Source organism: Petaurus breviceps, unplaced genomic scaffold, assembly GCF_028583685.1.
Source record: "Petaurus breviceps papuanus isolate PSGF00001 unplaced genomic scaffold, PetGlider_PUasm1.0 207, whole genome shotgun sequence".
In the NCBI taxonomy this organism is placed as follows: Eukaryota; Metazoa; Chordata; class Mammalia; order Diprotodontia; family Petauridae; genus Petaurus; species Petaurus breviceps.
This window is the reverse complement of record NW_027185850.1, coordinates 33929374-33952506: the sequence shown is the minus strand read 5'-3', so window position 1 is coordinate 33952506 and position 23133 is coordinate 33929374. Positions and strand designations below refer to the sequence as shown.

Genomic DNA, 23133 nt, shown 5'->3' with positions numbered 1-23133 from the left:
CCAAACATTGAACCAATTTGTTCCCATTTTGTGGTTTCAAAATAATTCCCCTAATTTTCTGGCAACAAAGCTACATCATATTTTAACAAAGAGATTCACCTCTCTGGAATATGCAAATAAAATTATTTTCATTATAAGTTCATTGCAGAAGGTTATAAAAATTGTAATTGATTTTGTAGTTACACAACCCACAATCAGGTTGATACTCAAAACAAGTAAACTACAACCAAATGGGGAAAGGAGGGAGAAGATACATGTCAGTATGCGGGCTATTCAAGCTTAGTATGTGTTCAAATTCAATCACTGCTTATCAAAGAAAATTATCTATCTATTTGCAAGTGTATTAAGAGAAAAAGATTTTATCAAACTTGACTTGCTGCTGGTATCTACAATAAACATACCTGTACCCATCAAAAGGGTGATCCTCTTATGTGCATAATTACTCAAGTGCTGTGGGAAAAATTAAGTGCACTTGTAAGCATATTGCAAATGGTCTAAGTTTCACAGGAATATTTTTTCTAAAGAAAACTAAAATATAGTTCTTTTAAGAAATGGAATGGGAAAAGTAGGAATCCCATAAAGATGATCTGAGTGAGTTGGAAATGGTGTATCAATCTCTAGACCTCCTAAGAGGCAGACAAGACTACATTGAAATCCCTGCTCTCCCACCTACTTTGCTGCATGAGCTTGGAGTCACCTCAACTCTCTTCCTCCATGAAAGAACTGGATTGGACCTGATAACTTCTGAGATCTCTGATGCCTTTAAATCCATGATCCCCTAGCATGATGCTTACTGCATTAGCATAATTCAACTGGGAAGGGGGTGGGGTGTTAAGTTAGCCATAATGAGCTCTGGTGTACTTAGAGCCAGCCCATTTTCTTTTGAAAAGGGAAGAGCCTTGAACTTCTCAGCTCCTCTGAATTTAACACCTATTATCACTTTCCTTCAGATTTCTATGTTACACAGATCATTCCCTAAACCTAAAATACAATCTTGTGATTTGAATAGCACAATTCTGTTGAGAAGTTTCAAAGCTTAAAACATTACCAATAAAGAGAATTTAAAAGTCTAGCTGACAAAGTGGTAATTAAAGTGTTTTACCCACAAAACTGTAAAAGGCTCAATACTAAATTAGGCTTCTGATGAAGGCTGGAAGAAAAGGTGGTAAAACACACCACTGAACAGCTGTTAGACACAACATTTTATTCAGGGTATTTTATGTTCATTACTTTGGATGCGCAATCAATAATGAAAGTTAATGGTTTAAAGTTTTGAGGTTGTTTGTTTTTTGGGTTTGTTGTTTGGTTTTTTTTTTTTGTTTTGTTTTTTTTGCTAAAATCTTTGTGCTAAATAAATGAACAACAAGCTAACATATTAGTCATCACAAGAAAAAAGATGCTGAGACAATAGGTAACTCCTAAGTTATCAGACAACCCTTTCTCTACCAAAATATTTCAAATGGTTTCAGCAACTTCATACTAATACCAACAAAAAAATCCCACTTTCTTTTCAGAAAGTAAATTACCTACCTTTGTCAATAGTCAACTAATAAAGCAGACACCCACCCAATACATAATGTGAAGAGAATATCAAAACTAATTAGATTGAAAGCCTATCAGACAGCAACCAACTTTTAAAACATTAAGGTCTGCATTTATCTTAAGTAATTCAATTTCTGCTCCAGGCAAATAGTTCAACATTATGTTTTTCAGCAATTTGAGAATGAATTTCTATTATTACCATTATTATTATTATTTTAGTACTCCATTTATTTTAACAACTATTAAGCTTACTTTCAATATTAACTTCTATATGAAATCTAATATATCCAAACTATGACCTGGAATGATTTTCACCGTCTAAGTTATGAAAACAAATTCTCCCCAAAAGCAAGGCTGACTTATATTAGTTGTCTTTTGCCAAAATATACAAAATACTCTGTTAGAAGGAAGAAACAATTGGTGACATACATTCTTGTTCATTACAACACTAATGTAAGATCTAGAACCAAAAATTAATGATAGAGATTCTGATTCTGTGAAATAGCACTGCATACACTAGACAATAAACATTCCAAGTTTAAACCGTATGTGGGGTTTTTTCCCTTTTGATAATAGGGACAAAAGGGGATCAGTGGTGATGTGAATAACCTATTAATCTTCATAACAGAAGAAATAATGTCACATTGGTATGTCTTTTGGGTAAAATATTGATTTTGCACCAATGAGATCTTCTAAAAACAGCTGTCCCCCCCTGCCCTTCTCTCCCCAATACCATCCCTTCAACTATTCAAAGTATTCAAAACAGAATCTCGGAAAGATTTGGGAACAAATATAATTCAAGTTGTTGATGGGCACTAATTTGTTTTCATAGACATATTAGTATGCTTTATAATTATTCATTCAGTAGTGCTTTTTAAAGAAGATAGGCTTAGACGGAACAGGGAGTCCCAAGTGAAATTTTCTTAATTCTGTATATTCTAGCAAGCATATATAAAACTGCATTTAAAATATACATTTAAATTTAAGCTTCTTCTTACCTGATTGCACAGTGAAATCCATTTTTTGTGGCTGATACATCAATGGACCATCTTCATCTAATGGGAGAACACATTTCTGAACAAATCTTTTTCTTGCAGTTTGATTATGGATCTTTTGAGGAGAAATATCAGGATTCCTTTCTTCTCCCAATCTTTTATTTTTCAGAAGTTCTATCAGAGTTAGAGACTGATTTTTTTTCCCACTGGACAGTTCTGCTTTTGTTTCATCAGATTCACTTAGGAAACTCAGCCTTTCTTCCCCTGATGCAGACACTGATACAGCTTCAGTCTTTAGGCCATTACGGTATGCTTCAAGAGGTATAACATTTTCAGATAAAAAGTCATCACTTGATGCAAGTTTCTGAGCTACAAATGGTCTGGGAATAATCCTGCGACTGTTCAATGCCTTTAAAATTTTTGCATATTTTTCTTCATTTTGCATCATCTCATTTAGAATACATATTGGAGATTTATGAGCATCCCATTTAGTTTTTCCAAGTCTTTTCAGGTGTCCTCTCACATGATTTGATAACCCAATTTTAGTATCAAACCAACCACCACAGAGCTGACAAGTATGCTCAGAAGCAGATTCAGACTTCTCTATAGCTAGAGGGGAAAAAAATGTGACGTGTCAAAGACTTTTTAAAATTGCTAGTCTATTTACCCTAAAATCAATTACTCTGGAAAATAGGATATTGCACGCTCTCATAAAAAGAAACAGAAACAAAAGCAAAGCAAAATCTTTTTCACATTCATTTAGTGTGACCATACACACAGCAGCAATTCCTGCCCGCCCACCCCAAAGCTCACCTTTTCTAACTCGTTTCACAGGTGTTCCTGTGCCCGTCCTTTTGAAGTGTTGCATTTTATCACTTGTGGCTATTTGCTCTGGAGAAACAACATGCCTGGCTTCATAGCTTAAACCTGCTCTATGTAGATGCCCGCGGACATGATTGGACAGCCCAACACCAGTTTCAAATGTTGCTGGACAGTATGGACAAGATTTTTTCTCTAGAGATAAATCAGTCCAATGGAAAACTGAGTTATGCTTTGGCAATGCCGTTTCTGCATTTTCTAAATGTTGAGGATCATGTATCTCATGTAAGTAGTTGCTAGTTTCAGCATCTTCATAATATTCAAAAAAAAACCCATCATTTTGCTCAAAACTAAGGTTTTCTCCAGCTTCCTGGCCCTCTACTTTATTTTTAAAGAGTGGGAATAAATTTACATTTTCCCGATTAACATCACTGTAAGATTCCTCTTCCACCGACTGTGCAGTATAGTCACACAGTTCAACATTATCCCATGAACTGTCATCCTCTGTTTCATAGCTATCTTTTTTTTCAGCAGAATTCAACTTTTGCAAAACAACAACAGTCATTTTATGCAAAAAATCTGGATAGCAGTCTAAATCCTCTCCTGCAACAGAACTTTCCAACTTAGACTCATTAACTACTCTTTTTACAGCGACACGCCTATAGTCTTTGAAATCGTCTGTTCTTTTTGGATCAATATTATGAGAATCCATAATAAAACAATTGTTGTGGGAACTATCTGATGATGAAAACATATGTAGAGAACTAGCATCTTCCTTTTTTAAATGCAAAGGATATGGATCACTTGACTTTTTAATCATTCTATAATTTTCATATTTGTGTCTATATAAATAGTTACTACTTGTTTTGACACTAGATTTTTGTTTCCCTGTCTGATGGAAATATTTAGGTTTTTGGTCAATGCTGTTTTTAATCATAACAGTCTTATGAGGAGAATTATTTTGATTGCACACATTTACACCTGCCTGGGAGACACTTTTGCGAGCTTTTTGTATTCTATTTGTCCTCTTATGGAGTTTTGAAAAACTGCTTGATTGAGATGCTGATGAAAATGTCCGTTTTACATCTTGTTTTAAAACAGAGTTCTTTGGAAATGTGGATATCTGCTCCTTAACTAAGGACTTAGTTCTACCAAAATCTAAAGGTTCTTCAAGAATGTCCCCTTTTTTTTCCAATCGTAGTGGCCTCCCAAATGGATCAACACATGATGATGGATGCAAATATTCCATGTGTTTTTTTAAAATACTTCTAGCCGATGTAGTAAAAGCACACAACTTGCATGTGTGCGTGGCTGGTTTTTTGGAAGATTCTGTCAAAGGGTCTTTCACAGAAGTCTTTTTTTGCGTTTTTCTCTGAGCTAGATCAGAATTAGGGATTGAACATTTCACTGCTGCTCCATGAGCAATTCCTCGGTGGCACTCCAATTCATTTTCAGTCACTGCCATAAAATTACACTCCTCACAGCAGTAGTATCTTTTATCTTTTTCATGAGTTTTAGCATGTTGTACAAAAGTTTTGGGACAATTGGTGCCAAACACACACTGTGGGCACTGTAACCGTGCACTCCTCCCTTCATCCTGAAGTTCTTTTAACTCACGAATTTCCTCCATCAATTTCTGCCTTCTTTCCTGGTGAATAATCATGTGCTTCAGAAGGGAATTTCGATCACGAAATGTTCGCCCACATTCTCTACAAGCATACGGTCGCGGAACGTTGAGGTGGCGGAAATGACTATTCCCATCTAAATGATACATCATATGCCTATGGAGGTGCTTTTTCTCCCTAAAATTCACATTGCACTTTGTACAGGGGTAGAAGGATGGCTCTTCAGTGCTAAAAGTAGCAGGTGACTCAGAATCACTCTCTTCACATTTCTTTTTTAAAGTATTTGAAAGAAAAGTGCTTGTATGAACAGGTGAACTCTCTTCTCCACATTTACCTGGGCTATAAATCAGTTGTTGAATAGCATCCACATCATCTAAGTCTTCATCTGCCGATTCAGGCTTTACTTTTGACAATGGGTATTTCTGTGGTTCTGTTATTTGTAGTTCTTCACTTTGCTCCAGAAATTCTACATTTAGGAGTTTTGATTTAGTGGTCATATAATTTGATTCACTAAAACAATCCTCAGTATAGCGAGTTATCTTGCTTACATCCATTTTTCTTTTTCTCTTTTTCTCAAACCCTACTTTACAGTGAACTGGAGACTTTTCTGTTGTTTCTTCATTTGTCATAAGAAACTGGATAAACTCTTTTTGTGGATCCCAGTTTGCATCATTTCCTGATCGGAAATCATCTGTACCTGAGGAAATACCTGTTAATGTTTTGACACAATCATCTTTTGCTAATAAACTTTCACTCTCCTCACACTCCTCTACTTGATTTATTAAAGTGCTATCTGACTTCACACTACTCCCTACTGATTTTTGTTTATCACAACCAACTGAAGCAGAGGTAGGTTTCTTAATGGAATGGATGGGATTTTTAGTCTGTGCTACATCAGGTAACAAAAATAAAACTTGGTGTTGATTTGAATTTTGTGGTGTAGTTTTTGTGGACAGCTGGGGATCATGTGCCACTTTCAAAGTTGAACAGGAATCTGTTGTTTGCTGACTCATGGGCTGTCCAGCGGTTAATGAAATGCTGCCTTTACTCATAATGGAAGTCTTAGTTAAGGAGTGTGAAACTGGTCCATTAACAGCAGTTCCTTTAGGCAAGATAAACTTTTCACTAGAAACCGTAGGAGCACCAGCATGGATAAATAGGGTAGACTGGCCTCCGCTTAAGGCTTTTTCAGATCTGTCCCTGGATAGCTCTTCAGGCAGAGTCAGTGTATTGTTTTTCTGAAATGACATTTGACACTCTTGTGGTTTAAGAACACCACTCTCTTTCTCAGAGATGAAATTGGTGTCATTTAGAAGTTCTTCTTTAGCACCAGTAATCTCAGTATTTATCTTCGAATCATCCATATTGTTGTTGGCAAGCCCATTAAACACATTTACTCTAGAAAAAGAAAAGAAAAGAATCCATTAGATATGTATGCAAGAAATAATATCTTTAAAATGCACTGCACTAGATTTTAAGTGGGCAGAAAAAACTTTATATCTATTAAAATCTTCAGCTTTATTATTTAAATATTTTGCTTATTTTAAAATACTAAAAACCATTTAAAAGATGTTATATTCTTCTATAACATTAAAATCCAAAAGACTGAATTTGTTATATAGGATATCCTAAGTGTTTTATATGCATATGATTAAGAAAATCCCTAAGTTATTATAATACTTAAGAGAAAATAAAAGGACAGAGACAAAATGCAAGCGGCATGAAAAATACAATTTTCCCACCACTAATTTAGATACGCTTAAGATTAGCAACTAAAATTAATTTTTAAAACAAACTAGAGTTCTAATTCTTTCAAGAACATACCTGTATGAGAATAACAAAAGCATCTGGGGTACACTAGGGATTCTTTAATGATTGTGTAAAAGATGGTTTTTATAGGCATGTCAATTGTTTAGATGTAAATAGTATTTTTTAAGATATCTCATTGAGAGTTAACTCTGCAATTTTTTCTCATGATTTTGCTGGTTACAAATTCAACTTTTATCCAAATTACCACAAATTCAAAATTACTTAAGCCTAAATTAATGAGATTTTATATACTTTAGTACATTGGCCCTATAATTAAATCACTGTGTACTCTTTCAATTTTTCAATTTAGGAAACCTAACCACTGTCCTAAAAACTACAAAATATTTATGGTGAATTAACTTAATGAATGCTGTTTTCTTATTTACTAATAAATTTAGGCAATTCATTTTTCAGTGTATTTGTTGGATTTACTAATGGAGCTACATTGCCAAAACAAACAAAATGCAAAAAAAAAAAACCCAGATACTCAATAATCACTTTAATGACAATATTTTTTTACCTACATGATAAAGTATGCACTTCAAGTGACCAAAGTCCTATTTTTTTTACATTGATTCTTGTTGATTTGGTAACAGACACCTACAAATAATTTCAGAACGCACGGATGAAATACCTAAAACAGCCAATAGTTGATAATACCTGACCTAATAGATTTTTGTACTGCTATAAAAGATTAATAATGTACTGAGCTGAGTGTACTTATTTGTAAGCAGACATGAATTTAATAGTATACAAATATTTAGTGTTTGTATTTGCAATTCATTGTAGTGCGTTCTGTTAGAAGGTACTTTAAAACTAAGCACAGTTTAGATTTGAAACAAAGTGAAAAATATACAAATGTATGCATTAACACAAAATTTGTATTAATGATAAAAATAAAGCATGACTAGTTATACTTGTAAAGTTAAGATTTGACCTAACCTTCTAATGTTTCCAAATCTAAGATCAGAGATTTAGAACTGAAAGTTACTTTAAATAGACTATCTAAAGCAGGGGTTCTTAAAACTGAATTTTTGTCATGCATCCTTATGAAAATCTGGAGAAATGGTTTGTTGCCTTATGTTCATAACTGGAGAAAATGCTAAATTTCCAGTTCAAGATTAGTGAAAATTAAAGTGTAAAAATTTTTCCCCATCTAAGTTCACAAGTCTCTTAAAATCTATCCAAAAATCACTTGAGGTATGTGAACCCCAGGTTAAAAATCATGGCTTTAGATGCAACCCCTCGTTTTACAGATGTAGAAATTGCACAGAATCAGAGTGGCAGAGCTGGGTTTTAAATCTGTCTACTGGTTCCAAATTCAGTTCTCTAACACAAAAATAGACTTCTGATTAAAAATTAGTCTACATTTGCATAAATAGCGAGTTCTTAGAGAAATAGTACAAAGTGCATTATCTGACAAAGATTAACCTCTAAGCTTTCTAGCATATACAATTTTATTTGTATAAAATTACTTATTTCTATGTAAAAGTATCAAAGACCACAGACTACAATTTTATTTTTACATGAAAAAAAAACAACTGACATAAATAACAATTTTATGGCAAATTTCATAATGAATCAAAACAAAACTGGGAAAATGAAAGGAAAATCTCTATGTCTACTTTTCTTTCACAAATTTTATAATTAAGTATTAAGCACTTAGTGATCCCATTCCTTCCCATAACCTAAAATAAATGTACATTTATGTGAAAAATGGATAATGTAAGATACTAACATGATTTTATTAAAAATATTTACTTCTTTAAATTCAACATGTTAGACCAATCATTTTGTGACCACCCCCATCAAAGTTCTCTGCTGTTGAGAGATTGGCAAATTTCCATGGAAATAAAAATAGACTTTCAATAAGATCATATTCAATGCTATCACCCCAAAATGGTGCTAATGCAGCACCCAGCAGGAGTTTCTACATCACATACACAGAAGTTAAAAATGGGCAGCACAAACATGTGTTAGGAAGGAGTACTGCAAATGTCAGTAAAATGAAAACCAAATTCAATGGCTGTATTACTATTACCCATTCAGTGATTGCTCCCAACATTAAGTCAAACATCCCTCACAAGGGCAATAACATCCCAAATCTTTCAGAGGTGGCATTAAGAATATTTTGTTTAAATAAATATGATGCATGTGTGCACACACAATACACATATTTGGGTGTAGAAGATTTATACTACGTGTTCTAGTTTATTACTAATAATGGGGGTAGACAAATATATGCTCAGTCAATTTGAGAGCCTATATTAGCTTTTCTCAACAGGAAGCAACGTTGCTAACGAAGTGGTAAATTCAGTGTTAATGAGTGGCTTCACTGTTACCACCTCTGAGGTAAAACCTTCCATGTTCCATGTTCTACCCATCTGTTCTGGTGTTAGGAGTTCAGAGAAGGAACAGACGCTTCCCATTTAAAGCAACTTCAGTGGTACCCCCTGAACAGCAGGGTGGCAAACCATGAAAATATCATGTCGACTTGGAGACTGCAGTCCTCATTATCAGAATGGTTTCATGAAAGCCTTCCACAAGTTTACATTCAAAAGATAGCACACTGTTTTGCTCAAATATATATTAAAATAAATGTTCGTAATCCATCTTTTAATCTGCAAAATACAAACAGAATTCTTTCCCTAAAAGTTGAGGTTTATAACACCTACCTCTAGTTAGAGTATCTGCTGAACTGTAAAATGACATAGCTCAAGAGTTTGTTCTTTCACCTGTTAGGTAATTATTATGCATAAGCAAAGATGGCTAATTCACTGCAAATTAATAATCTTCCCACATATCCAAGCTATTCTTTTTTAAAATAAGATTCTTCCAGGCACAAAATCTTTACAAATAGAAGGAAAACATAAGAAAATTGAATTGATTCAGTAAACAGTTTCAGCAAAATATATATATATAAATACATATTATTTTAAACAAAAATTTTAACAGTACATTTTTAGAATTTGCATTTTTATATTGTTAGAATAAATGATGCCACTGAAAAGGAATGATAGCCACAGCATCTTCAAAATTTGGTGCAATCAACAAACAAAAATGTTTATCATTTACAAAGGATTATTCCTTATATGTCTATCACTAATGCTTATGCAATATGTAACGCTATGTAATTCTAACAGTGGGAGAAAGGAAAAAACCAAACCTAATTCACTGACTACTGTACAATAAGCAAATAAGTATAACTCCATCAACATCTGTAGTTTTCTGTGCTGCCAAACAACAAAGAATATTTGAAATCAACTCTTAAAACTTGATTCAAAAAGCTGACACAATTTCCAACTAGTTTAAATTAAAATATGTATATTACAAATATACAATTAATTTAAATATGGTACCTCAAAGTTCAATTAAACTACTTAATCAATTGGATTACTATAAATAAGGATGTCATTATCAAATTATATTTGTATATTACCAGTTAAGTTTCATCCATAAGGAATCATTTGATTAAAAGTTTGTCTTTTTTCAAGTAGAATTTTTTTTTTTAATTCACATAAGTGGGTAAAAAGTTGCAAATGGGATTTTTAATATACATATAAAAACATATTTCAGGTTCTAGAAAATCATAATTAGTTCTGCAGCTATAAGTGCCTGTAGTCATACACTGTAAGCATTAAAAGAGAAGTACAAAGGTCAGATCTGTCTTCAAGATGACAGATCATCACTTATATGCCTCAAGCTAGACTTATTGTCTCAGAAATCTCAAACATCAGTATTTTTGCAAACTATCAGCACTTGCTATAACACCCTTACTACACTACATCTTGAGGTTACTACAGAAGAAATGAGGTGATAATTGCATATTAACATAATTATTCTGTAATCCCTCTGAGCAAGCTTCCTAGGTCACTCAGTAATTCAGATTGGATACAACCTTCCTGTCATCAAATCTATGCTGTCCACTTGCTGTTCATTAATAAATCTTTCTGATAGAAATTAGCTTAATTTCATTCTTTTATGTACATTATTAATTGTATTTATTACAAGCAGGTTAACATTTCTTGGGTACTTATCGCATAATGCCAACCTTGTCATATAATATAATTTCACGAAAAATTATAATACTGCCCTCATTCAGTACTAGTTCATTAAAAATTACATTGTACAACTAAATGTAGTGTTACTCACTAGCACCATTACAGTTAAGGTCTATCAGGTTCTATTGCAGCCCTTTCTTTTCCTTTAAAAGATCCTTAAGAGTACATAAGAGTTTTTAAGTTAGCAATATTTGCGATCAAGTCAAAAAGAAAAAAAATTTAAAACTGCCAATCTACATACAAAACAAATCTTAATTGGTTGAAATACTGTGGTTTTTTTTATTATTGAGGTATGAAAGCCTATGAATACTATACAAATGTTTAGCTAAAGATGCATCAAACATGCAAGTTTGGGTGCACATACACAGTGTATATTTACCCAAAAGAAGAGTCTTACAATGTTGGTCGTTACATTCTCATACTATCTTTCCCTGTCCAATGGACCCTCAAGCTATGTGGTAGGTTTAGGAACATCTGAATTACACATTTTAACAAGGACACAAAATAAAAAGCACCAGCGAAAGTTGACCAGAAAAAGGCCTGAAAAACCAAGCACAACTCTGGTCTAGAGAAAAAAGACTAAAGCAGAAGTAATCATGACAGCTGATATATTTTAAAACAATTACATCACAGAAGGAAATTGACTTTTTCTATATAGTTTCAGACAGAAAAAGTAGAAAAAATGGGTAGAGGTCACAAAGGAACAAATTTAGGTTTCATTTAAGAACATCTTCCTAGTAAATGGAGCTTCTTAATGCAAAATAGAGTGCTTCATAATATAATGAGCTCCCTGCACTTCAGGCAGAGACTGAAAGTCAGGCATGCTGTAGGAGGATTTCTCAGTCTGGGTACAGGCAAGATGAACTAAATACCTCTGAGGTTCCTCCCAAACTCTTGAGCATTTATAATATTATACACATGGCAAGGATATTTTATGTGTTTATGTGTACAATCTATAGAAGTTATAAATATGAATATTAGTGAGACCACTCTCCTGAACTTTCAGAAAAAACTACAAAGCATAAACTGCTTCACAATACTTCAGCATGATAAAATAAGAACAAGTCAAGAAGCTTGAGTTTCTAGTCCAAGATCTGCTGCCATTTTTACTACCTCAGTGATATTGGGGGCAAGTTATTTTAACGTGTCTAGGAAACATTTTCTTCATCTATAGAAGAGGGTTTATATCTTACAAACCAGAAAACACTCGACAAATGTCATAGCTATTTGTTTAAAGAACACAGCCAAACAATAAATGATTATGAATTTTTTGTGAAGAATAGAGTCTATTTGGATAAGACTGAGGTATATAGGGGCGGCTAGATGGCGCAGTGAGTAAAAGCACCAGCCTGGAGTCAGGAGGACCCGAGTTCGGTTCCAGCCTCAGACACTTAACACCCACACAAAAAAACTAGCCATGTAACCTTGGGCAAGTTACTTAACCCCAACTGCCCTCCAAAGGGCAAAAAAAAAGACTGAGGTCTATACCTAGATAAATAAGAAAATCCTCTAGCCTTAAGTTATTTTATTAGAAATACAGGAAGTATTTCCAATGAATTTATCTATATAAGAAGCAATTAATCCATTATATATTTAAAGATAAAAATAAATCTAAGTGATTGGCATATGGTAGGAATTTTATATATGATGACATATAAGAGAAATCCAACAGTATATAATATCTCCATGGCAAACTAATGATCTTTAAGGCCACATTTAACATTAAATTATGGCTCTCTATCAAGTTACTTGAACTCTTGCCATGCTGAGTTTGTTAATACAGAGAGGTTTTGTCCTGCCCATTTCCCCACAACTCAGCAGAGGGATTGTGTGTTTGAAAAAAAGTAATGAGAATTGCAAACCAGAGAATCTCACAATCTAAAACTCAAGAGGTCATTAGGACCTGCTCTCTCCTGTGTTACTGAAAGTGAATTCTTAAAAGTATCCATCCACAAGTTATACATAAAGAATTTCAAAGCCTCACATGGTGGGTTGCTCCAGTGCTCAATCTTCCCTCTAATTTTGGGAGATTTTTTCTTTTTGCCAATCTCACGAATTAGTATTTTCCTTCATAAAGAAACTAAAAATGAAAACCACTTGAGTATGATGTTGCTGCAAATATAATATTTAATAGTATTTTTTTCTAAACAAAAGAATCCCAAGGAAAAGAACTTGAGAAATACCAGCATTGTCTAAGCTTGTTAATGAGAATTCCATTTCCTCTCACTATTCAACAGACTAAATCAAAAGCCATCTTTTGGTATCCTCCTGAGTGTTTAAAGTACTTTCCAACCTTCAGAATCTTCATTCTGATTAAAAGTTCAAGAATGATCCCAATAATATTTGCCAACAACTTAACAGAACTAAAATTAAGCAAAAAGTTCTACATATTTTAGTGGTTTAATTTTTTGGATATTCTTTTCTGGTTCATCTTTACCATCTTTCCCACACCCTCCTTGACCCTCTCCCTGCCCCCCCCCCCCAACAAAACAAATTTCTTCGATACACCTGTTTTGATACACCTGTTCTGCAGGTATGTTTCTTGGCTTTGTTTATAAGGCTTCCTACCATATTCCTTCACAAAAGTGACAAAGTCAGCAAATGACAAATTGCTCACCTCACCTTATGTGACAAAAATTTGTACTTCAATTTCTTTCTTGATTCAGTTCTTATGAGCTACAAAACCAAGACAGTTTTTAAAGTTCAATGACCACTGACTGAATTAAGATGCTTTTAGACACTTCAAAATTTCTGTCCCCATGGGAAGACAGCGCAAGTGTACTCAGACCAAAGCAAATCTATCCCTATTGGTGAACAACGCAAAGTCCTTTCTTACTAAGAGGATAATTACTGATGTAATCTTCATACAAGATAGACAATACGTGATTATTTCCCTTAAAAAAGTTTCTCCCCCTAACCCTGTAACAAACATTTCTAATTCAAGTTTCCATGAAATGATTAGTTATATAACTGAGGTCATTACCATCTTTGCATCAAGTAATTTATCAACAAAGTAAATAAATTATATTCAAATGTTTCTCAATAAAGAAAATGATATATTTTGGGGGATGTTATGAGACAAATAATGAAATGAGAAAAAAATTAAACCTATAAATAGGCAATAAAAATAGAAAAGAGCCCTAGTTGTTAAAGATACTATGGTATACTCAGAAAATCTTCACGTCATCACAAATAAAATAAAATAAAAATAAAACAGCAAAATAAAAACGAAAACCAAAAACATACTACAAGCCCCTCCAACCTTCCATTTAACTGGGACAATTAACAGCTTCAGTAAAGTAGGTCATAACAAAAAACACCTGCACAAAACAGAATTTCAATATACCAACAGAATCTAGTAGGGATTAATAGAAATAGAAGCCCCAATAACTTTTCTTTTTAATATTCTTTTTTTTTTTTGGTCACCTTGCCCTTCTTTTCTTGGAGGGCAATTGGGGTTAAGTGACTTGCCCAAGGTCACACAGCTAGTTTTTTTTGTGTTATGTCCGAGACCAGATTTGAACTCAGGTACTCCTGACTCCAGGGCCGGTGCTCTATTTACTGTGCTACCTAGCCACCCCTAATATTTTATATTTTAAGCTTTCGTTTTTTAATTTTTATTTTATTTTATTTTGCTTTTTGGAGGCGGGAAGGCAGGGCAGTTGGGGTTAAGTGACTTGCCCAAGGTCAGATGGCTAGTAAGTGTTTAGTGTGTGAGGCAGGATTTAACTAGAAATTCTTTTTTTTGGTGGGGGGGGCTTTTAGAGTGGGGAGAGCAGGGAAATTGGGGTTAAGTGACTTGCCCATGGTCACATGGCCAGTAAGTGTCAGAGGCTGGATTTGAATTCAAATCCTCAGGGCAGGTGCTCTATTCATTGTGCCACCTAGCTGCCACCCCCATGCCCCAATAACTTTTAAAATGAATAAAACACGTGGGAGTCATTCCACAAAAGCATGTAATATTTTCATACACACATTTAAAAAATAAAATAAAAAATGTGAGAGAGGGGTGTGTGTGTGTGTGTGTGTGATTAGAAAAACCAACAAGATTCATTTGGAGGAACAAATGATCTAATACATCAAAAGAAAAATTTCAAAGTAAGAATGGAAAACAGAAGCTCCAGGCCTCATAATAACTCATAAAAGAATTACTCAAAACTATCTGGTGGTATTTTAAGAACAGAAAAGGAGAACAGACTAGGTTGAGGAAGAATTAGAAATAACTAACCTACTGTTCCATGAAATCTAAAACAAATTACCTAGGAAAGAACTCCCTATTTGACAAGAACTAGTATAGACCCCCCCACGCTTTATACCACATAACTGTAAGAAACTAAAACAGATACATGATTGGATTAAAGATCACACTGCAAAAAAAATGCTAGAAAGGAACAAAAAAGTTGTGGCTAGGGGTCCATTTTTTTTTAAGTAATATCAATGATTATAAAATAGGAAATTTCAATTATGAAAAGTAGTACTGCTTTAATAGCTTGAAATTGCACTAATGAGCCTTTTAAAAGGGCAGCCTCTATGAAGTGCCCAAAATGAGCATACCTGTTTGATTTAGAAATTCTACTATTAGGGTAACCCGAAGAGGTTAATGGTAAAAAGCTGGACGTACACTAAAATACTTGTAGCATTAATTAGTATTGGAACAAAACCAAGAAACAGATAATCATTGACTGGATAAACATGGTACAGTAGATGAATGGAATATAACTACATTTAAAAAAAACACACAATTAACATGATCACATGTCCTAATTGGGGGTCACTCACAACTAGGTCAGCAACTTGCAGGGGGTCAGATGAGGAGCAGTAATCAAGACTCTGTCCTGGATCAGATTACTTTAGGAGCACTGAAAGCTTAAAGGCCCCCTAGACTGACCTCTCCCTAAGACCCTGGAATAATAAAATACTCAGTAAATAACCTCAAGAAAGCAGCACAAAGCCTAACTTCTGTTCATGCAGGCATGTACAAAGCTTGGCCCTAATGTAAAATCCAAAGTCAGAAAGCAGCCCAAAAGCATGGGCAAACAAAAAAAGGAATCCCACCATAAAAAGCTATTGCGTGATAGGGATAAGACACAAACCGAGATAAAGAAAATTACTCTATAACATCTATAAACAAAGCCTTGAAGAAAAACACAGCTCAGATACAAATTAGACTAGAATTCCTAGAAGCAATGAAAGTTTTAAAAATTATCTTTATCAATGAAATGAGAGCACAAGAGGAAAAAAAATGAAAAAGAAATGAGAGCTGTGTAAGAAAGAACTGGAAAGGGAAACTGGAAAATACGTAGGCACAAGAGGTACAAAATCTTGCTCAAACAATAAACTCTAAAAATTATAACAGAAGCCAATGGGCAAACAAAAAATATTAAAGTCAAAAGGGTGAAAAAAGAGTAGAAAATCTAAGATATCCTATAAGACAATAGAAACTGACCTGGAAAACATACAGGAGCAAAAATGTAATAGTCAAATCTTAGAACCAAAGGGCAAAGGAGGAACAAAAATAATCTACCAATAAATTAACTTTAAAAAAAAAAGAATATCAGTCACCTCCTCAAATAAATCCTGAAATTAAAACTCCAAGAATAGTTAACAGTCAAAATTTAAAGCTTCAAGATCAAAGAAAAAAACACAAGTAGTCAGAAAGAACTCAAGTACTGAAAAATCATAGTCAGAATTACAACAGCAACCAGTATCTTAGAATAAAAAATATTCCAGAAGGCAAAAGAGTAAAATGGTGGTTTACAAACAAGAATAATTTACTCAGCAAAACTATGTATAATCTAGGGCAGGGTGCATGTGAAAATGGGGTCATTAAATGGACCTGATGAAAACATCAGAGCTGTATGATGACTTGAAAATTAGACCAACGCCCAGTAGGTTGTTAGAAGATCATCTGGTCTCCTTGCTTTCAAGCCTCACTTTACTCCAGGCTATCTACCATACCACCTTCTGCTGCCCAAGTAATTTTCCTTATGCTTACATTTGACCATGTGACTCCCCCACTTAATAAACTCCAGTGTCTTCCTATTGCTTCTAGGATAAAAGAGAAATTCTATTTCTATTTTATAACCAGCCATTCACAAACTAGTCCCAAACTATCATTTCATTTTCATTTGACATCATGCCCTCTCCTCTGTGATCCATCCAAAGTGGCTTTCAATTCCTCAACCATGACCTTCCACTAAGACACAAGTCCTACACCATTTGTCCTCACTTCTACCTCAGTCCCTCTTTTCCTTTAAGTCACATCACCTTCAGAATGAGGCTTTTCAGGGGCGGCCAGGTGGCTCAGCGAGTAAGAGCACCAGCTCCACTGTTGGGATGACCTGGGGATCAAATCTGGGCTCTGATACTTAGCACCAGAAATACCTGGCCATGTAACCTTGAGCAAGTTACTTAAACCCTATTGCTTTTAAAAAAAAAAAAAAGAGGCTTTTCCTGTTTCCTCCTTTTCAGACAGCTAATCTCTTTTCTCAATACAAGGCACACCACCACCACACAGCTTGCACAGCCCACACTGCCCCGCTATCCCCCCCCCTCCACCCATCCAAGCCCCCACCCCAACCAAAGCTTTGGAACACTGCAAGCTATGGGAAGGCAGACAGGCTGTTTAGTTTTGCTTACGCTATTTTTCTCCTCTTTTTTATTCTCTGTTAAAAGGGATGACTGTGAGAAAGAACATATTTGAAAATGAAACTAATATAAAGCCAAAAGATATTAATTTTTCTTCCATAGAATGTTAAAGATAAAAGGAACAATGATGAGTTGACAGAAGGAAAAAAATCTCCGGATTTGAGGGTGAAAAAACAAAATAAAAATGGCTTATGGTGTGAGTTCATACAATAATCTATCTGGCTGTCCTTGATGAGTTTAATTTTCCAGATCCAGATGATATATGAGTATTAGAAAAACCTGCTATATATGAAAACTGTATTGGTGGGGAAAAAAAAATCCAACAAATACTAGAAGAGATCCCAGAAACCTAGAGAAGTACAAATTTCTTGATTTCTGGCCCACTTTCCCAAGGCAGGGTGCCTGTGAGGCAGCACAGAGTGAAGGAGAAATTGGGCTTAAAAAAGAATTGGAATGCCTAGGTTGTAACCATTCACGGCTGCCATTATGTTAGCCCCTCAGGCCTTAGACCTCACTATAACACTGGACCTCATAATCGCAGAAATTAGCTAACTTAATCTAACCCCTTTATTTTATAGTTTTTTATATACTGGGAAAGATCCAGCTGGTTTGGAAGCATATTGGATCCAACTTTGCGCAACATTTCTTGCAGTAATTTGATAACTACAAAACCCAATTAGGAACTATATTGGTATGACTTGCCATACATGGCAAGGGAAGCAGGGCAAAGCAAATATTATGGAAAAACTGTTTAGTCTTCCATTTCAGAAAATCCTGCATAGTGTCACAGCCGAGGGCCATGTTCTCACCCTCACTTGGCTGTAAACTCAGCATGGTCCTGGGACACCCTAAAGATTGATGAAGACCTCATCCATGCTAGGATTCCATCAGATATTTTTATTAAAGAATATAAATGATATTTGGGGGTTGGTTTAAGACCTAAAGTACAGTCCTTTGACTGAATCCAAATCCCCTTAGAACATTATAACAAATCCCCTCAATAAAAGGATTTGTTCTGTAAAACTTGGGACTCAGTCAAAAGGCTGCACCCAAGGACCTATAAGGCCTAAAGGCCACAGGTTCCCCACCCCTGCTTCAGGCTCTTCCCAAGGAACCCACACTGTTTCTACTTCTCTTCCTTCCACTTCCTTCCATCCATACTCCTCAATCCCCTCAGAATACTTTCACATATTATATACAGATATTCAAGGCTCTGGAGGGTAGATACTCTAGTAGTAGCACTGCTATTTGAAATGTGTCATGCATATTGTCTGGAAGTCAGACTAGCTGCATATGACGGGAGAAGAATTCACTTATAAGTGAATGCCTTAGGAAGACTAATGCAAAAAGTCCTTTTTATAAAATGTAATGACAAGTTTCTCTAGTAAGAAGCATTAAAGGGATCAATAAGTGGAAAATGTTTAAGAAGCCATGAAAGGAAGGAGAAAACAAATGCCTGTATATCCCAGAAATTTTTTTTCAGATGTTTCAATGCCTCATTATAAAACTATAAAAATTTAAATAACAAAATTATAGACAAATAAGCTCAATTTTCATTCTAGACTATGTTAGTTGAAGGGAACATTCATCTGTGAATATCTGGAAAAGTAAAGCACAACTTCATGAAGAACTGATCCTGCAAGATCAAGCACATTTTATTTTTTTTAATAGGAATGTTTTAGTTTACCTACATTATATATGCTTTTAAAGTTTTAATTTTTTTATGCCTTATTTTTCAAAGCATGGTCACAGATAGCCAAATAAACATATCAACTCTCACCCTCTGCCCATAGAACTCTATCTTATAACAAAGAATAAGTGACCATGCATTAGGTTTGGCTTAATTTGATTTTAGCAAAGCAATCGACAAGTCTCTCACGCTATGCCTGTTAAAAAGATGGGAGAGGTATTAACTAGGTTAGTTTCCCCCCCACCCCCCAAAAAAATGATTCAGAACCAGATGTATGTCAGAACCATCATTATCATCAATGGTGCTGGGTCATCTTGGAAGGATATGTGCTTGACTGTGTGACAATTTTTTGTCAATTATTTAGAAACAGGCATAGATGGTATGCTGATCAAGACAAAATGAGGATTCAGAAGGATCTTAACAAGTCAGAACCCCTGGGTGAATCTAGTAAGATGAAATTTGATGGTTCTAACTGTAAAGTCTTAGAATTTGATTCAAAAATCCAATCTCACAAATAAATGATGGAAGAGGCACAGCTAAACAGCAGTGTGTCTGAAAAAGACATGGGATATTTATTCTAATATAAAAGTTCATTATGAGTAAACTATGTAAAAAGGTAGCAAAAAACTTAACTCAATCATGGGCTGTGTTCCTCTGCCTTCACTGCTGCAGTAGCTCACTGGGTGGAGACCACTGCATCTGCTATCAGACCCTGCTGACTGGTTACTGGGTTTTGAAGAACTGTTGCTGTCTATCTCAGTAACAAAGCTTGTGGGAGAGGGTAAGACAGTGAGAGGGATATTCAGCAATAAATGGAATATAAAACTCAAACGGCAGCTATTAAACAGGAGGCTGGATTTAGATAAGCATTAAGTCCATGAACCATCTCACTGGACTCTTTACTTCCCTGCACCACATTTAAAGTGAGGCACTGACATCCAAGGGCTATATTTTAAGAAAGTCCATGAGAAGCAGTATGATAGTCAGGGAACATGAGGCGAAACTCTTCCTCTGATATTTAATACCAATGTGATCTTGGGTAAGTCATTTAAATCTAAGGAGGGAGAGAAACCAGATGACCTTGGGGATCCTTCCCAGTTCAAAATCTATGATGTTCCAGAGAACATCCAGAGGAAAGTAACCAAGATGGTGAGGTTTGTTCATGAATGTGTTCCTGACATGATCGGTTAAACTGGGAAGGTTAACCTAGAAATGGAGGGGTAGGAAGGGGCGAGAGAAGGATTTACCACAGACACATGAGAGCCATTTTCAAGTACCTGCAACATCACATAGAAAAAGAATAATCCTGTTCTACTTGTTTCTCTACTTGTTCTTCCCTCAAAGTAAGAGGTAAGGCCAAAAGTTGTATAGGCACAAATTTACACTTACATTAAAAACAATCTTCCTCAAACTTAGATCTCTCCCCTGAACAGGCTGGGTTCCCCTTACAAAAAGGCTGCGTACGTGACCTGAGGTCTCTTCCAACTCCAAGACCCTGCTGCTCGAAAGGAAACAGTCATAGAGAACAGATAACTTCCTGTTATAGCAGGCTCCTGCTCCTGCTCCTCTCCTATCCTTGAGAGACAAAAAGTCTAGTCCTTCCAAATGACAGATTTTCAAATATTGAAATACAATTGGGAGAACAATTGTTCTCCCAATTCAAATCTCTTCTTGAAGCTGGGCAATCCCAGTTCCTTCAACCAATGCTCATGTGACCTGATGTTGAGGCTCTCCAGATGGAGAATGTTAATAAATTGTGAAAAATGAACAGTCAGTAAAATGGATATAAAAATACAAAAAGAAATAATTCAAGACTTCAAAAAACAACAAACATAAGAACACTCAGAACCAGAAAGAATCACAAGAATACTTATAAAGCAACTAACAGCTAAAAACGTAGCTGCTGTTCAGTGGTTTCAGTCGTGTCTGACTCTTCATGACCTCATGGGAGGTTTTCTTGGTTAAAGATACTGACATGGTTGTTGGCATTTCCTTCTCCCATTTTATAGATGAGAAAACTAAGGCAAAAAGGGTTACAGGTGCCCAGGGTCACACAGCTAGTAAGTGTCTAAGGCCAAATATGAACTCACAAAAATGAGTCTCAATGACTCCAGATCCAGAACTCAGTGCAACCTAGCTGCTGCCCCCCAAAATTGTCAGAGATGCTATTAAAATCCAGATCTTCCTGAAACTCAGTATAGCACTCTTTCCATTATAAAAGGATGCCTTTTACACATTAATGATTAAAATGCAAAGCTGTTTCATTATTTCCTCAGTTCTGGCCTTATGTAACTGACCGTGTAACATGGCATCCATGCTTTAAGTGTAAGACCTTAAACTAAGCATAACTCAATGATTAAAATTTAAGTTATTAAAAGTAACGAATTTAAATTTAAGAGACTTCTGTTAACTGTACATTATAAACTGGGGAACTGAGTAAATTCAGTGAATAGAGCACCAGCCCTAGAGTCAGAAGGACCTCAGTTCAAATACAGCCTCAGACACTTAGCACTTACTAGTCCTGTGACCTTGGGCAAGTCATTTAATCCCAAGTACCCTGCCTTCCCCCCTCCAAAAAAGCAAAAGAAAAATTTTTTTAGTTTCTTATCCAAATCCAAAATAAACAAATGTTCTTAAAAAGCAAAACACTGATAATTAAGCCAGGCACTGTGCTAAGGACTGAGGTTACAAAGAAAGGCAAAAGATATTTAGACTGAGTTAACAGAATGCTATTTTCTGAAAGGCTTAGGATAGTTTCTTTTTGTCCTGGAATCCCCAGAACCTAGTATACAGCCTTAATGAAAATATATAATTAAAGCCTATTTGCTGAAATAATATTGAAATGATGCACTTAATACCTATTCTTATTTAAAAGTAAACATGGTATAACTGAAAGAATGCTTGATCAGGAGGGGACAGGGTTCAATAATGGCTTCTGATAGCTAGTGGCTGTGAGACAGAAGCTAATCATTTAAACTCAGTTTCTTCAATGACCAACCAGATGTTACAATGACTATACAACTTTATTCCCAGCAGCATTGTGAGGATATCAAATGAAATCAAGTCTGTAAAGAATTTTTGCAAACCTTCAAATGCTAGATTAGGTCAGTCATTATTCTAAAGCCTCCAGTCACATGACACTTCAAGGAATGTAACTTTAAATACAACTCTGGCTTCAAGAGGACTGTGTGGATCAAATGGAGAGGGGCTCCAGAAAGGGGCTCCAGAGATCTCAAGAAATTAGGTCAAAGATACTGGCTTGGAGGCCCTGGGCAAGACATTTGGACTTTTCCTGAGCCTGAGGCAACTCTCTAAGACTCAAATTGTAAACCAAGTGTCCATCTACATTGGTACAGGCAGTTTCCTCATTAGTTGTTACTTATATGAAGGAAATCACAAATCCAGTCCTTCCTGATATGTCTTTTATATGAAGATCAGAAATTTAAGAATAATAGTGTTTCACAAGTTAAAACAGCAAATTTGTTCTTAAACCATATCAGTTCCTTAGATGCTGCCTACAAATATACATAGGCCTATCAATCCTTTAAAAAAAAAAACCTGAACCTGACATCCTTGCCAGCTTTTAAGGATCTGTAACTTTCCTGTTCTTCCCTAACTCATACATATCTAATCTCCTAAGGCTACTTCCTCTAATTTCTCAGTCCCTTGTAATTCTTTCTCCAGAAATTAATCAAATGAAATATCAAATAAATGACTTATCAAACACTTTGCAAACCTTAAAACACTATGTAAATAACAGTTTATTATTATTATTACTCTCCAAATTACCAAGGAAATATTAAAAATAATGAGCTTAAAAATCAAATCAAATGAACACACACACAAGTAGGCATAATGAAATATAATCTATTGGTAGAAAGAATACCAACAACTAGGGAAAACAGGAAATGTTTCCTTTCAGATATCATACCTCAACTAACCCT

The 23133-nt window shown here is 35.0% G+C and overlaps 1 protein-coding gene across 7 annotated transcripts in view; it reads right to left on the bottom strand.

Annotated features, from left to right (window-relative positions):
* LOC138165094 (zinc finger protein 644-like) overlaps positions 1-23133 on the bottom strand; it is a 98009-nt gene that overhangs the window by 17286 nt on the left and 57590 nt on the right. For 5 of the 7 annotated variants that reach the window (XM_069093249.1, XM_069093245.1, XM_069093248.1 and 2 more), the window contains 2 exons: positions 3351-6379; positions 2541-3146 (listed from right to left, as the gene is read on the bottom strand). In XM_069093249.1, the coding sequence (XP_068949350.1) occupies positions 2541-3146; positions 3351-6345 (3601 nt within the window). In that variant the 5' untranslated portion in view covers positions 6346-6379. Of the gene's footprint in view, positions 1-2540; positions 3147-3350; positions 6380-9465; positions 9639-23133 lie in introns of all 7 variants that reach the window. The other 2 variants (XM_069093246.1, XM_069093250.1) reach the window with 2 other exon arrangements.